We start from the raw sequence: 15560 nt of genomic DNA, 5'->3' as shown, positions 1-15560 counted from the left end.
CAGGTGCTTGTCTGTATTTTCTTTCTTTTTCGTTTTCTATTTTTTCTATTTTTTTTTCATTTGGGTATTTTTTTTTTGTTTCTCTTTCGTTTGTGTTCATTTGTTTTGTTCTTCTCCCTTATTTCGTTTGTCTGGATGTTTTTTTTAATTTGTTGGTTATTTTGACTTCTTTTCTTCTTTTTCATCACCGTCTTTTTAATCCTATTTTTATTTGTGTTCTTGTGTTCAATTTTTTTCCTTCATTCTTATTAGAGGACTCGATCATAATCTTCCACTTTGCTTCCTGCCACAAACAGTCTCTGAATTCCTCACTCGCCTCCCTCATCATGACTTTCTCTTTTCTCTCTCTCTTTCTTTCTTTACCTTTTCTTTTTGCACTATTTTATTTAATCAATTTCCTCTTAACGTCTTTCATCTTAACACACCTTTTTTTTTTCCATTCCCTACATGTTTTTTCTCCCCCTCCTCCTTTTTATTCACGGCCCCCGCCACTCATTATGCGCTTGTCTCTCATTCCCTCCACTCATTTCCACCTCACTGCCTCCTGCTCTGTCCCACCTTTTCTCTCCGCTCCTCCCTTCCACGCTGCTTCGTCACCCTCCTTCCCTCCCTCCCATACCCTTCTATCCCCTTCGGCTACCTCCCTATTCCCTCCCCTTCACCCCGTCTACCCGGGAGGCCTGCCACAGGGAACTGGTTTGGTAAATAAACTCTCGGAAACCTGTAATTAAAATCTCATCGCTATTCTGCCTCAAACTTATGATCCCCTTCCACCTGGGCGGCCGCGAAAGGTTAGTCAAATGAAATAATGGATGGATGCCCCGTGTTGGCCGGACATGAGCGGCTTGATTCCCTTGTTTGCGGTAATGGCGAGGGAGAGGGAGATGCGGCGTGACGGCCCTGACTGCGGGGAGGCTGTGGGGAGGGTCAGGTGTGTAGGGAGGGTGACGGTGAGTGAGGGTTGGTGGTGGTGGTGGTGGTGGTGGTGGCGGTGGTGGTGGTGGTGGTGGTGGGGTTGGTGGTAGTGTTGTTCTTGGTGGTGGTGGTGGAGCTGGAATAGGGGAAAAGAAGAAGAAGAAGAAGAAGAAGAAGAAGAAGAAGAAGAAGAAGAAGAAAATAACAATAATAATAAAAAAATTAGATGAAGGGGACAAAAAAGAAAGGAACAAAGATCAAACAATAATAATGCACAATCATACATACATACTGCTGCTACTACTACTACTACTACTACTACTACTACTATTATTAGCAGTAGCAGTAGAAACACCACCACCATCACCACCACCACAACAACAACACAACAGAGGTAGCAGCATTAGAGACCGACCTCATTTTTCTTCTTTTCTAATGGTTCAGGGATGGATGATGGGTCGGTGGTGGCGGCGGTGATGATGGCGGCGGCGGCGGCGGTGGTGATGGTGATGGTGGTGGTAATCGAGGTGGTGGGCTGCGGGTAAGTGATTGTGATGGTTGTTGTGGTGGCGGCGGCGGCTATGGCGGGTCCCAGTAGTGGCAAGGGTGACTAATATGAGTAATAGTGGTGCGGCGGTGATGGGCGGCGGCGTTGGGTGGGCGGGCGAGCGATGGGCGGCGGGCGGGTGGCGAAGGGCGGCGCGGCTAATGGTTGACGGGTTTGGTAATTTAGTGGTGGTGACAGTGACAGCAGTGGCGCTTAGGTGTCAGTGAGAGAGAGAGAGAGAGAGAGAGAGAGAGAGAGAGAGAGAGAGAGAGAGAGAGAGAGAGAGAGAAGACATTCAAGATACACAAAAGACCCTTAAAGAACAAGAGAAACTACCAGACGACCACCACCACCACCACCACCACCATCAGGACCACCACCACCACCACCACCACCACCTGCTGGCATCCTTTACAAACAGAGACAATTAAGAGTAGCGTTGCCTCTTTCCGCATTTTTATGTCCCTGTAATACCACTGCACTATACACTACTTTATCACTTCCCACGGCTGTACTTTATACCTTTCCCTTCCTTCAGGTATTAATTGTTGTTTATAATCGCCGGGTGTCACTAATACACGGGAGGGAGAGAGGGAGAGAGAGAGGAGTGAGAGTGGGAGCTGGTCTATCCCTTAATCCTTTGGCTACTTCTCTTTTTATTCTTTTTAGTCCAAAGGTATCGTGCGCCGCTTGATAATTGCACGACGAGAGGATTTATGTGTCTGGATTTACACTCATTGAGGCAAACGAGGCTAAGGGACGAAGGGGAGGGAAGGGACTAAGGCGAGGAGAGATTTACAGGGGAGAGTAGCCCGCCAGATGCCGCTCAGTGAGATGATGAAAGTAGGAAAGCGTCTGAAAAACTGCTACGATTTAAGGGCAGGAGGTGAGGTGCATGCAAAGGCCGCCACTACTCAGACTCAGACGCCAGTATATAACGATAATTGTGACCACAGCCGCCCATGGAGAGAGAGAGAGAGAGAGAGAGAGAGAGAGAGAGAGAGAGAGAGAGAGAGAGAGAGAGAGGAAGTGGCTGCGGGAAACAGGTGAATAGGTAGATTGAAAGATATAAATAAACAGACAGACCACGACACACAGAAGACAACACAGTACTAATGACCAATACGGTTCAACACACTGACGACTATGTGGACTGTAGTTCCTAAGACGATCCAAGAGAAACAAAGCATTCGGTCACGGTCTCAGATCATTACCTCGAGAGCATTGAAGTCACTGCACTGCCAACCCTACACTCCTTCCTTCCACCTCTCATCTTCCTCTTCCTCCACCCGTCACGCCTTCCTAGAGAATCCACACGGGCTAACTAAATCCTTTCTTAACCATAACACATAAAAAACACCTAACCTAACATTCATATAAACACTTGAAAGCTTCCTTGATGCCACAAAACTAAAAATCAAGAAAAATCTATGAAAGGCAAGTGAGAAAGTTACAAAGCCACAAATGCCATTAACCCTTCAGTACCATGACACGTTTCCATATTCATTCTGCTTATTACTTGGCGATCTTCTACAGCTTCAGAAACTTATGTGGGAATTAAAATAGTGAAGACTCCGACCATCAATCTTCTGACCTCCATACACAGTTCATAATGTAAATGAAATCGTCTAATCGTACCTAAAACTCATGGTAAAAAAGAATTCCAGTACTGAAAGAACTAAGCCACAATCGCAGCTCCTCCCCATCACGCCTCAGCTGCAGCGAGAATCAGGGCACAGGATCCCCGAGGCGATGCAAGAGGAGGTAGGGGAGGTATCGTGGCCGCAGGAGTGTTCAATTGTGTTTCTAAAATTGCTGCTGTTCCTCTCCCGGCTGGTGATAAATTAAGAGCGAGCAAAAGCGAGAGCAAGAGCGAGAGCGAGAGAGAGAGAGAGAGAGAGAGAGAGAGAGAGAGAGAGAGAGAGAGAGATTCACCAACTAACCAGCCAAGGAAAGAAAAGCTACACGAGAGAAAAACAATATAAAAAAGTCTCCATAAATCTAACTGATAAGTTTTAATGGCGGGGCTGCAGAGAGAGACAGAAACAGCTACTTGGGAGTGGGGGGCAGGTCAGAAGAAGGAGAGGAGTAGGAATAGGAGTAGGAGGAGGAGGAGATGTCTGACCTATCTTTCCTCTTCTACCTCCTCCTCCTCCTCCTCCTCCTCCTCCTCCTCCTCCTCCTCCTCCTCCATCTCATCCACCATCACTCCATCTCGAAACAGCTTCCACATCCATCATTAACTCTCTGTGATTAATTTATCGACACCTCAGTCCATTTTCTTACCCAACGGAGGGCTTGAAGTGAGGGGGAAGGATGGGGAGGGGGAGACAGCAAGATAGAAGGAGAGGTGGAAGAAGAGAAGTGGGAGAAGGAGTAATATATGAGCGATAAATAGGATAAATAGCAAGAGGAGATGAGAAATGAATGAAGTTAATAGGAAGTAATATGAAGAAAAAGGAGGTGTAAGGCAGGAAAAATAAACGATGTAACTATAGACATAAATACCTGCACAATAAAAAAAAGAAAAGAAACTAACAAAAGACATGAGAGGAGACGAAAGAGGAGGAGGAGGAGGAGGAGGAGAAGTGGGGAGGGGAAAGGGGAGGTAGGTTAACTCTTCCTCAGGTGGCAAATTAAAATCAGAGGAAACACGAGCGCCTCAAATTAAGGTGAGGGACAGCAGGTGAGACAACGTAAACAAACCACAACAAGGAACTCAGAACATGAAGAGCTACTGGAACCCATTAAACACCGGCCAGAGTGCGTGGAGGAGGAGGAGGAGGAGGAGGAGGAGGAGCGGGAGGAAAATAACACTAAAAAAATAGAAATGATGAAATTATTAGGATAAGGAGGCAGGAAAGAGGAAAGAAGACAACGTAGAGAAAAAATGAGAGAAGGAAAGAAGAAAGAAGAAACAAAGAAACAGGACCAGACATTGAAAAAATAAGAATGGAGGAAATGCAGAGGAAAGATATTAAGAAAACTGGGAGGAGGAGGAGGAGGAGGAGGAGGAGGAGGAGGAGGAGGAGGAGGAGGAGGAGGAGGAGGAGGAGGAGAAGGAGAAGGAGAAGGAGAAGGAGGAGTTAGTGGGTCAGGAAAGGAAGAGGGGCAAGTAGACGGAGAGGAAGAGGAAGAGGAAGAGGAAGAAGGGGAGGGAGACATGAGGAGGACAAGGAGCAGGGAATAGCACTTCTAACCACGAGCCACTGGACAGGAGCATCTGAATTCCGGGCAGGGCGAGTCGTGTAGGTGTAGTACCCGTGTCGCTGGCTGGCTGACATTTGTATGCGGGTGTCCAGACTCCTCCCGCAGCCATCCCTCACCGCGACTATCAACACACTCTTTATCATACTGCCCCCCCTACCCCACTCTCCTGGCGCCCTGTTTCTTACTCCTCCTCGTCGTCCTCCTTTTCCTTCACCTCACCACCACTACCGCCATCACTAAAGAGGTCATATGTTGCACTTTTCTGATCCTTTTTTCTCGTTCTTCATGTCTCATCTTTTCTAAGCCTTTACTACGACAGACGGTTCTCTCTCTCTCTCTCTCTCTCTCTCTCTCTCTCTCTCTCTCTCTCTCTCTCTCTCTCATTTCACATTTTCCGATGACATGGTTTTCTAATATTCTTCTCGTCCCCTTGCGTCTTCATCCTTCCTCCGTCAGTCTACCTCACAAGCCAAACGATAAACGGCTTTCCTTTTTCTTTTATCGCCATCTGAGTCCACACTGGCTAGCGACACCACAGGAGTTTTATTATCCTCATTGCCATACTGCCGCCGCTACTCACCACACATTACCTTGTTCCTCTATCACTGATCTCATCGCCAACGCTTCCACCAGCTTATAGTGGCCGCCCCAACACCTCTAAGCAGCACCATTATCACACCATCACCTCGTCTACAGTCACCCGTTGCGCTACCTTAACCCCTTCAATACTAGGACACATTTCTACCTTGAGATTTGTGTACTATTAGACGATTATATTGACATTAGGATTGTCTATGGAGGTCAGAGGATTAATTGTCGAAAGTCTCTCTCTCTCTCTCTCTCTCTCTCTCTCTCTCTCTCTCTCTCTCTCTCTCTCTCTCTCTCTCTCTTCCTACTACCCATCAGCTGCATCACCTCATCATCATCACCATCACCACCATCAAGCCTACTGCCAGCCACGTTTCTCCTTTTATCACCTCCACCTCTCCTATTCGTACCTGTCCCCACGTCTCGTAAACATGACACGCGCGCGGGTGGGTTCAAAAATACATCGAGTGGTTATAAACATACACGGTTGGTCCTTATGGTCTTTCGCATGATAAGTACTGGGGGCGCGCGGTGTCTCAGTGGGAATATAAGGGGGTATAAATGGTGGTGATGGTGGTGGTAGTGGTGGTGGTGTTTTTTTTATGGAAGTTATATGTGTACTATCATGTTTTAGTAGTTTGTCACTGTGGTGGTGATGTAACTGACGGTGTGGTGTTGTGGTGGTGACAGGATAAATAGAAGAGTGTATTATGGTTTGTAGAGGAAGACAGAAAAAAAAAAAAATAGAAAAGAAAAGAGAGGTTGGGTAAAGAGAATAGGATCAAACATTGAGGAGAAATTTGTATTGTTATGTATGTTTGTGTGTTTGTTGTTTGTTGTGAGAAGAATGGCATGTCTCATTTTATCTGCAGAAAACGTGTTACCACAAAATAAGTAAAATCCGATAAAATATTAAACCTCACGCACAATAACAAAAAAAAAAAAAAACAAACCCAGCAATTATTTTTCTATAGCATGTAATGATGGTTACTGGATAAATAAACACGTATACAAATAAATCAATCAATAAGTAGACAGTTAGATATATAGATATACATAGAAAGGTGGATAGATAGATAGATAGATAGATAGATAGATAGATAGATAGATAGACAGATAGATAGATAGCTAGATAGATAAACAGGCAATCTCTATACAAGATATGCTGGTGAGTTTACAATTTTATCTTATATTCTTGAATCTAAAAATCAAATAAATCATCACTTGCAATATTTCTTTTTCTTCTCCACACTAAGACTTTTCCTGCCAACAGTACTGCCTTACGAGAGAAAGAAAGAGAGAGAGAGAGAGAAAGAAAAAAAAACACAATAAAAAATCGACGCATAGAATTTGAACAACATTTCTTTCACCATTTTTCTTAGGATCATGAATTCATATTACTGATACCAGCATATTTCTCACAATTTCATTCCATTTCCTTCGAGTGCAGTGACTTAAACAACGCAAGACTTTCCTGTAACATATTGCTCTGAGTGACTGCATCGAAGTGTTACGGTGACGCTAGTGGTGGTGGCGGCGGCGATGGCGGGAAGTGATACGGGAAGGGAAGCATGACAGTGACGGCGGCAGTGTGTGCGGGCAATGAGGATGGACGCGCAGGGATGGCTGGGAGAGAGAAGAGAGAGAGAGAGGGAGAGGAGGGAGAGGGCGAGAGGCTACCCGTCATTCCATATTCTCCGCCGTCGCTCGCTGTGCTGCGATACCATCTGTCCAGCCATAATGCTGTATCATAAAAATCAAGGGCAAGGTTAAGGTGAGAAGAGAGAAGAGGGAGAGCGAGAGGAGAGAAGAGAAGGAGTGAGCCTGCCTCCGCTACCGCCATTGCCATTGTCCCTGCCGCCTCTGTAGTGCCCTTTCCAGTCCTCGCCATTAATCTCCATATCTGGACGGGCGACGCATCTGCAAGTCGCTCAGGTCGTTCCAGTCGTTCATGCATTCTCACGTCCCTGGTTCTTGAGACAGTCCTTCAGTGTCTCTCCCTCCTTCATCCCTCACTCTTAAAACCACATTTCTTTTCTTCTAACCTGCCCCTGCCCTTCCTCCACCTCTTCCTACCGGTCAGCCTTCCACATTCCACTTCCTTCCACTCGTCTGACCCGCGAACTCATAACAATAAACGAAATGAGCAGCATCAAGGGATAACTCGGAGCTTCACTGCGGCCATCGAGTGTATCTATTGGTGCGTTTCTATATCCCAATGAAGGCAGTGAGGGTGGGCGTGTGTGTCATCCTTAGGACAAGTCGCGGGTAGGTACAAGTTCGGGGAGAAGAGAGGAGGGGCGTGGCAGGGCGGGGGAGCAGCAAGGTGTCAGTCATGATCGGTAAAGTTGTGGGTACTTAAGAGGAAGTCATTGTTTAAGTGTTATGGAGGCGAAAGTAAGAGTATGTTTCTTTCACTAATGTATTTTAGTTTATAGGGAGATTTACACATTCCTTCTCTCTCTCTCTCTCTCTCTCTCTCTCTCTCTCTCTCTCTCTCTCTCTCACATTAACAAAAACAAAGCACCCCAGACGGACATGCAAGCGGTCGGTCGTGTAACAATAACTTTTGAGAACCGTAGAAAAAGAATAATGCAGCCGCACCGATCCAGGAACACGGACACAGCATATTTATTTTTTCTTACGTAGATACACCACTATTGCGCAGGGGAGGGAGGGAAAAGACTTCACGCCGCTGCCCCGCCTCTCGTAAAAAAACCCAATAGACACTGGCACCCCTTAAGTGCATGACCTCCTCCTCCAGGGGCCGGCAGGGTCACGTCCGCGGCGCATCCACAGGAATTGAAAGTTTGGTCATATTTAACTTTATCCCGGTAAGACCCAGCGACGGAGGACTGGGACTAGGACAGGGGCGGGGATGGAGACGGGAAGGAAGGAGAGGCTTTTAAAGGAATCCCATCCCCTTGAATCCGCAACTTTGGGAAGGAAATTGAAGGGGGAGGGGGAAAAAGTAACAACACTCTGGACTTTCAAAACTGGCGAGGGTCACAGGGTTGTCTTCGCAGGAGGCCCTTCCCCGTGTACATATTCCCGCCAAGCCTTTGTAGCTGCCGGCACGCGAGAAAGACCAGGCCCTGCAAGTCACAGCAGACATCGCATTCCCCCTCCAGCACCCTCTCCATCCTCCTCCCTCCCCCTCTCCCTGCCGAGTCCCAAGGTGAAGATGGATCAGCAGGCGGGGGATGCGGTGTTGGTGGAGGTAGGGGACGGTAGGGGAGTCGGAAAGGCACGCCAGATGAGGGACGGAACAGCCACGACACAAACAGCCTCCCGGCCCACTGTCTCGTCGCACCGGGGAACCTCGCGCACGCAACTCACGCCGCCAGCAGGTGAAGGTCGCTGGTGGTGATGGTGGTGGTGGTGCCGGGAGAACAGACCTCCAAACAGTAGATTAGAGGAAACTAATGACCACATTCTGTTACTCTTCTGAACCACACCTTCACTATATTCAAAAGATTACATGGAGTTGAAGTCACACTGATTTCTTTTAGGGTATTTCAAAAGGTTTCACTATGAGATACACAACATTTCTACATGATTAACGAAAGACACACTTGAACTACCGGTTAGTCATCCTGTGGCCTTTGAAAACAGTCGTGGTGAGTGAGCAAAGTGTTTCAGAATGCGGTCTTTGGTGTTAAGGACCTGGCACACAGTAAGCAGGTAGTGGGTAAGGGGTGGGGAACAGGCGGGGGAGGTAGCAGGTGGGGTGAGGGTGTGCGAGGGCAGACAACGCAGCAGGGGGAGGGGATGGCGGGAGGGACGCAGAGAGGCACGAACCTCCACGTTGCGATTTAACGCCTGGCTCCTCTTAATTATTTACGTCCTCTTTATGCAAATGGCCCACAGGAGAAATAAGATGAGCAGCTCCCACAATTGCGCGCCCTCTCGCCCGCAGCACGCCCACTCCCGTCCCTCTCGTCACTCCTGCACCACCCACACACCGCGAGCACCATCTGTCTGGCCGCCCCTCCTTTCTTCCTGCCCTTCCCTAGCCAACACAAGCCCTACAACTCTATTCGCTGCTTTATGATCCACACGTCGCAGAGAAAATAATGGCAGATTAACAGAACGAGGCAAAAACGTTGGTAAAATTATACTAATCAAGAAATGAAGCAACCGCGGGCGCACAAAAAGGAGGAAAAATATATATAGACAGGTAATGATCGAGGCAGAGAGAGAGAGAGAGAGAGAGAGAGAGAGAGAGAGAGAGAGAGAGAGAGAGAGAGAGAGAGAGAGAGAGAGAGATTCCTCATTAGTGTAAGCTCCGGGACGTTCAGGTAATTTCCTTTGCCGCACTACCTGCCTGTGTTTGTTTTCAGGAGAGAGAGAGAGAGAGAGAGAGAGAGAGAGAGAGAGAGAGAGAGAGAGAGAGAGAGAGAGAGAGAGAGAGAGAGAGAGAGAGATTTCATTGTTTCTTTTACGCTTGTTTCTTATCACGATTTGCTTCCTCCTCCTCCTCTTGTTTCTCTTTCTTGTTCTACCTTCCAGCTTAAGCCTTTTTTTGTTTAAACCCTCAGCTAATCTATGTCTGTTTATGTTAAAATGAATCTTCTCCCGCCTCTTTTACGCTTCTTTCTCATTACGATTCGCATCTTTCTCTCCTCTTCTTACCGTCTCTGCTCCTTGTGCTACCCTCCAACTTGCGTCTCTTAAATGGCGGCTTCTAATTCACTTCTTCATGTATCTATAATCTACTTCTTTTACGCTTCTTATAATGATTCGCTTCCTCCTCCTCCTCCTCCTCCTCCTGTCGCTTCTCTCCTAGTGCTACCTTCCAACTTACGTCTTTTAATTTCAGCTTTTAATTCACCCATTCGTGTATTTATAAGCTTTTTTTTTCTCCTCGGCGTGTTTCATCCGTATTCTGCTCAGCGTCGCCTCCTGCAGCCACGCTCGACCCTTCCTTTATCTCCCCGCCTTCCCGCGCTACTGAACTGGTCGCCCCGAAAGGCAAGATTATTAATTTAACACTAGCGGGCTAAAGGGCCCCTCAGCCACATTGATTACAGGTTTATTAATTTTCTCTTATCTAATATCTATCCCTCTCCTAACTTACCTCTGCAAACATTTACATGTCTTTATTTTTATCCATCTATCGCCCGCCTCGCCACGACTTCTTAACTGCCGCCCAATTACAAGGATCAAGTTTGTTTTTAGTGGTATAAATATAAGCATTAGAATGCGGGTTTGGTTCAGGATGATCATAAACAAACAAGACTGACTACTGAGTCCTTTTTTATTTTTTTGTTCCGCCTGACTCGCCGGGACAGAATCACTTGAATTACCTTGACCTTGGACCCTAGGTGTGACCTCTGACCTGGCATCTCTTAAATTCCTGCACCTTTATGGTCACCCTGCGCAATTCCGTCACCTCGCCGGGAGGTCAAGTCGAGGTCGTGCCTGCGGGTCACAATTCAATGTTGATATCAAGCAAATGTTGGTTGACCTCCGACCTGATGTAATTTGCAACCGCATGAAGTGATTAAAAGTGATAATTTGATAGTCTATTGTACCCCGCGCGGCCACGCCACTAGGCCCAATTTGGAAAGTCTCGTCGATGTGCAACGGGTGAGTGAGCGTGCGTGCGCGGCGCGCTGGTGTACCCCGCACCGCAGGGTACGCCAGGCCCGTCAAGGCTCCGCTGCTCCCTATTAGGCAGAGTTTGTTTATCTTGCGCGGCCACTGAGACCGTTATCACCTGCACCGCTGCACCACTGCACCGCCGCACCGTGCCTGGCCGGCCACTCGCTGCCCCAGTGTACCTCTCTGGCAAGCAACACCAGTCATTAATGACCTGCGTACCGGCCCTCTGGCGTGGCCTCCGGCGGGGCGAGCAACAAGCAAGCGTCCCAGACACAGCGGTGGCCTCGGCGAGAACCGCCGCGGCCGCTGTCGCATCCGGGTTTGTGGCCGTGTTGTCTGTTTGTTTTGTGTTGCTTCAGCCTCAGATGCACAGATGACGTGTGCATAGGAAGCCCAGCGCAGGGGGCGGGGAAGCAGACGGAGCGTGAGACTGGCGGCGTAGCCCAAGTCGCGGCCAGACGCTGGGCACGGGAGGGCAGGGCACCAGCTATTGTTATGGTAATCGGCTCCACTCGGCCAGGCCCGCTCTTCGCACACCTCCTTCATCCTCTCCCTCTCTCTCACTCCTTCCATGGGGACGAACGGGGTTACCTCACTATTCTCTCACCCTCTTATACCTCTGCGTGTGTGCAGGACGTAGAAAGGACAACTGGAGAGTCGCAGACTAGGAAGTCATGTCGAGTGGTGGTGGTGGATGGTGCTGGTACAAGTGGCGACCGTCCCAGTGATCCACCTTCCCCCTCCGCGTCCCCACCTACTACCTTGACCTTCAGCTAGTTCTGTACGTCTTCTGCAAAGCCAGTCTGCCACCCTTCCTCCCTCTACCTTCCTTTCTTCCCAGAAACAAGTAGCAAACCCAGCATTTCTCTCACTTTACCACCGCACCAAACTCGCCCCCATAAACTGTACAACCTCGCCCTGCACCGTCCACGCCGCTGACCTCTACCCTACTACCCGTGTTTGTCTGCACGCTCCCCGTTGCGAAGCGCTGTTTCCCCGCCATCCATCGCTCGTTGAGCGTGCCGGTCATTAACACACCAAAGAATATATTTCACTTATGATCGCCCGACAAAATTAATGATGAACAATGACCCGCGGAGACTCCTCAGTAATACCGACGGTCGCTATTTTGTTCCCGGGCCGCTGGAAATTGAAATAACTCGGGAACATTGATATGAGGTGGAGCTGCGGGACGTAATTCAATGCTGGGGCGAGGCGCGGACCAAGTGGCCACGATATAAATCGACGCCTTGTATTCCCCCTCTAATAAGAGATAATACTGTATGTAGCAGGTCAACACAACACCGCCAGGCAGTGCGGCACGCTGCAGAAACTTGACACACGATAATTCAATGCCACCATAACACCGGTACTGGACGCGGGACTCTGGCCGCACTAGAACGCGGCGTCAGGTAATGGGTACTCACCGTCGCAGGTCTGCTTCTCTGTGTCTGCCTGGTAGCCGGGCAGGCAGGCGCAGCCCCCGTTGAGGAGTGACCACTGGCCGTCACCAGTGCACAGGAAGGACGGGGGAGACTCCTCGCGGGCATGGGCAACACACGTGCCCGTCGCCTGCTCGATGCTCGTCACCTCAGCTCCGGTGGGCGTGGTAGGGAAGTGGGTGAAGGCCTTGGTGATCTCCGGGCAGGTAATGTAGTACACCTGGGGACACAGGAGAGAATGACTGCAGCGAACCACTCTACACTCCGCGTGTTCATGTCGCACAGCAATCACGGGAAGTAATGCCCTGCCGTGTTGAGTTATTCCTACACTGGTTTGTCTTTTAAAGCTGCCGTGTTATTTAGAAAGTCGAGAAAATATATGCATATGTGTAAGAAAATGAATTTTCAGTGTGTTGCAATTTCTGCAAGACTCTGGCTGCACGCAGGCGGCAAGCCCTCCAGGGACTCCGCGTGGCATAAATTGAAATAGAAAAGAGACTGTTTCATCGATCAGAAGAAGGTTCCCGCCAAAATGAGGACTGATAAGAGACACGCACCACCATATTTTACGCCTTACTTGCCTCCCTCCCTCCCTCCCACTGCTTGTTCTCTGCAGCCCTCCCACCCACCACTACCGGCCTCTGCCCATGCTTCCCTCTCCCTGCACTGGTCCTACCTATTCCCTACCTCTCACTTCTGTTTCCCTCTCACTTCCCATTCCACGTCTCCTTTCCGCTTCCTCAACCTATCCCTCCCACACGTCATCCCCTGAGTCCCTCTCTCTTCCCACCACCACCCGAGGCGAGGCGGCGCCGCTGACCACTCCAGCGGCCGCGCCTCCCTCGCCACCGCCTGATTATCTATGTCTAATACGTCACACTCTCTCCCGTAATTAATAGTGAAGATTGGCTATAATTAGTGATTATTAACTTATCACATAACTTGCTGGAAGAACAATAAATGAGGAAGACGGACGGCGGCTCGGCAATGAAAAAAAAGGAGAGGAAAATGCTGGGTAAATCAATGACACGAGTTTAATAATAATGATAATGAACCCTTGAGCCGCGCCGGGCTGGTGGACGGGGCGTGGGCGGGGGCGTGGGGCAGGGTAGAGGAACGGTGGGGGGTGGGGGCAGATTGTGGTGTACAGGGTGGGTGGAAGGGAAGGGTAGAGCAGGGCGTCCCCACACCTACACTTACCAGGGGCGGCCACAGAACCAATTGACTTGCACGGAGAATTTCTGGCAGTGAAATGTAACGAGTCACTGGTGAGCGGGAGGGAGAGGAGGGGAGGAGAGGGATGCGGTAAGGGAGGGAAAGAGAGGAGGGGAGAGGAGAGAAGAAGGGAAAAGGTCAAGCAGGAGACAAAATGAGGGTCCACCACAGCCCGCAGGTTTTGTTACTAGCACTCTCAAGCTCCCCTCCTTGCGTCCCCTAAACCCTGACAGCAAGACACCCACACCCCCAAGCAAACCAGGGTCTAAGCTCCCCCACCCACCCTCACTCCACGCCCCACACGCACGCTCACCACTCCCCCAGCCTGTTCTTCCTAACTTTGATGAAGAATAAGGAAGTAAGACCCTTAACTTTCACGGCAGGGTAAAATTAGTCTCTGATCTGATAAAAACCCCCTTTGGCGTGAAGAAAAACCACTCCTCACTCGCAAGAAACTCATCCTTTCCTCATACCACGCCAAGAAGTGAAGTGATGGAAACAAGAATCTTTCATGGCGCAGCAACACGTAAGGTTATTTGGTGCTTTATGATAAAAGAGTTAGTGTTAAAATAAGGTAGAGTTCAAATTTTAAACGAACAAAAAAAAAAAAAAAAAAAAAAAAAAAAATTAAGAGAATGAAAAGATGGGCACTATAAATTTAAGAAAACAAAATGAAAACTACAAATTTAAAATAATAAAGAATGAAAACAACAAGTTAGAGAGAATAATAAAAAAAAACTACAAATTTAAAAGAATAATGAAAAAAAAAACCGCTACAAATATAAAAAGAATAAGAAAAAACGATATAAAAACAAAGTAAATCATGTCAGGAGGAACCAGAAACATACCTTTATGGCGAGGAGGGAGATGCACGCCCCTTGGTCCCTGAAGGCGAAGTACACGCCCTTCTTGGTGACGGGGATGGAGCGGACTTCGGCATTGATGATGATGTCGGCGGAGTTAGTGAAGCGTCCCTCGTCAGCGGCGATGCGGTCGATCAGCTTGTAGCTCTCGGGTTCCCAGAAGGGAGGCTCTTTGGTGGCAGCGTCGAACTCGTAGTACAGCAGCGAGAACGTCTCCTTGCCTGGTGGGGGAGAGGAGGGGTAGAGAAGGGGAGGGACTGTGTTATTGGGAGGAGGGAGAGTGCTTTCGTAGAGGGGCAAAGTGTGTATGTGTTTCACTGTTTGATCTGCTGCAGTCTCTGACGAGACAGCCAGACGTTACCCTACGGAACGAGCTCAGGGCTCATTATTTCCGATCTTCGGATAGGCCTGAGACCAGGCACACACCACACACCGGGACAACAAGGTCACAACTCCTCGATTTACATCCCGTACCTACTCACTGCTAGGTGAACAGGGGCTACACGTGAAAGAAGACACACCCAAATATCTCCACCCGGCCGGGGAATCGAACCCCGGTCCTCTGGCTTGTGAAGCCAGCCACTGAGCTACCGGGTGTGTGTGTGTGTGTGTGTGTGTGTGTGTGTGTGTGTGTGTGTGTGTGTGTGTGTGTGTGTGTGTGTGTGTGTGTGTGTGTGTAAAGGAGTGTGAGAGTATATTTGTGCACTATAGGGAGTGTGTGTATGGATGCACTTGTGCAGTGTGTGTGTGTGTGTGTGTGTGTGTGTGTGTGTGTGTGTGTGTGTGTGTGTGTGTGTGTGTGTGTGTGTGTGAGAGGTTACCTGGTTATATGGAGGGACTGATGGGACCCTCCTACCAAGTTAAGAGAAAGAATGTCCTCAGTAGAAGAGATCGCTGGCATTCTTGGCTTGTGTCCACCGTACCTCAATTTAGCAGCAAGTCATTACAAACTCTACGACTTGAGAAACTTGAGAACAAAGAGAGAGACAAACTTCGAATCTCCAACCAATTCCCTTTCTACCAATAAAAAATTAAATGGTGATAAAAGACAAGAAGTACAAGTTAAATACAGTGTTCTTGGTTAAACATAAACAATTGAACGCTGCGGGTAAACAAACGACTTCTCAATGAATATAATCACTACAGGTATTCTGGGACGTGTCACGGTGTTCG

The 15560-nt window shown here is 48.6% G+C and overlaps 1 protein-coding gene across 7 annotated transcripts in view; it reads right to left on the bottom strand.

Annotated features, from left to right (window-relative positions):
• LOC123500192 (ephrin type-A receptor 4-A-like) overlaps positions 1 to 15560 on the bottom strand; it is a 49559-nt gene that overhangs the window by 33008 nt on the left and 991 nt on the right. For all 7 annotated transcript variants that reach the window (XM_045248968.1, XM_045248964.1, XM_045248969.1 and 4 more), the window contains exons 2-3: positions 14373 to 14608; positions 12295 to 12529 (exon numbers count right to left, since the gene is read on the bottom strand). In XM_045248968.1, coding sequence (XP_045104903.1) covers positions 12295 to 12529; positions 14373 to 14608 — 471 coding nt within the window. The remainder of the gene's footprint in view (positions 1 to 12294; positions 12530 to 14372; positions 14609 to 15560) is intronic.

This window comes from Portunus trituberculatus, chromosome 50, assembly GCF_017591435.1.
Source record: "Portunus trituberculatus isolate SZX2019 chromosome 50, ASM1759143v1, whole genome shotgun sequence".
Classification (NCBI taxonomy): domain Eukaryota; kingdom Metazoa; phylum Arthropoda; class Malacostraca; order Decapoda; family Portunidae; genus Portunus; species Portunus trituberculatus.
This window is presented reverse-complemented; position numbering and strand designations above follow the sequence as displayed.